Raw genomic sequence first — 299 nt, 5'->3', positions numbered from 1 at the left:
CGGGCGAACGAGGCTCGGCGGCGTCGTCTGGGGGCTGCGCGGCGCGCCGGAAGCCCCAACGCTGCCGGTCGTAGCTCTTCTTCTCCTTGGCCAGCAGCGTCTGCAGGTAGATCATGCGGAAGCGCTCCTGGTTCACCTCTTGCTCCAGGCGCCGGATGGAGGCCTTGCAGCGCTCCAGCTCTTGCTCGATGTCACCCACAGAGCGCAGCTCCATGCGCGGTGGCTCCGAGTCCGGGAACTGCGCCTTCCACGCCTCCGCGAAGCCCACCGGGTCCACCATGGCGCGGCCCGTCTCACCT

At 69.2% G+C, this 299-nt stretch overlaps 1 protein-coding gene across 1 annotated transcript in view; it reads right to left on the bottom strand.

Moving 5' to 3' along the window:
• Bcr (BCR activator of RhoGEF and GTPase) overlaps window positions 1–293 on the bottom strand; it is a 128438-nt gene extending 128145 nt beyond the window's left edge. Inside the window, exon 1 of the mRNA XM_033762357.1 lies at window positions 1–293. This exon is cut by the window's left edge and continues 1020 nt beyond it. Coding sequence (XP_033618248.1) covers window positions 1–280 — 280 coding nt within the window. The 5' untranslated portion in view covers window positions 281–293.
• Between the last annotated feature and the right edge of the window lie 6 nt (window positions 294–299).

This window comes from Fukomys damarensis, unplaced genomic scaffold (genome assembly GCF_012274545.1).
Source record: "Fukomys damarensis isolate Sample0158 unplaced genomic scaffold, DMR_v1.0_HiC HiC_scaffold_12, whole genome shotgun sequence".
Lineage (NCBI taxonomy): Eukaryota > Metazoa > Chordata > Mammalia > Rodentia > Bathyergidae > Fukomys > Fukomys damarensis.
Note: the sequence above shows the minus strand (reverse complement) of the source record. Positions and strands in the feature narration are given on the sequence as shown.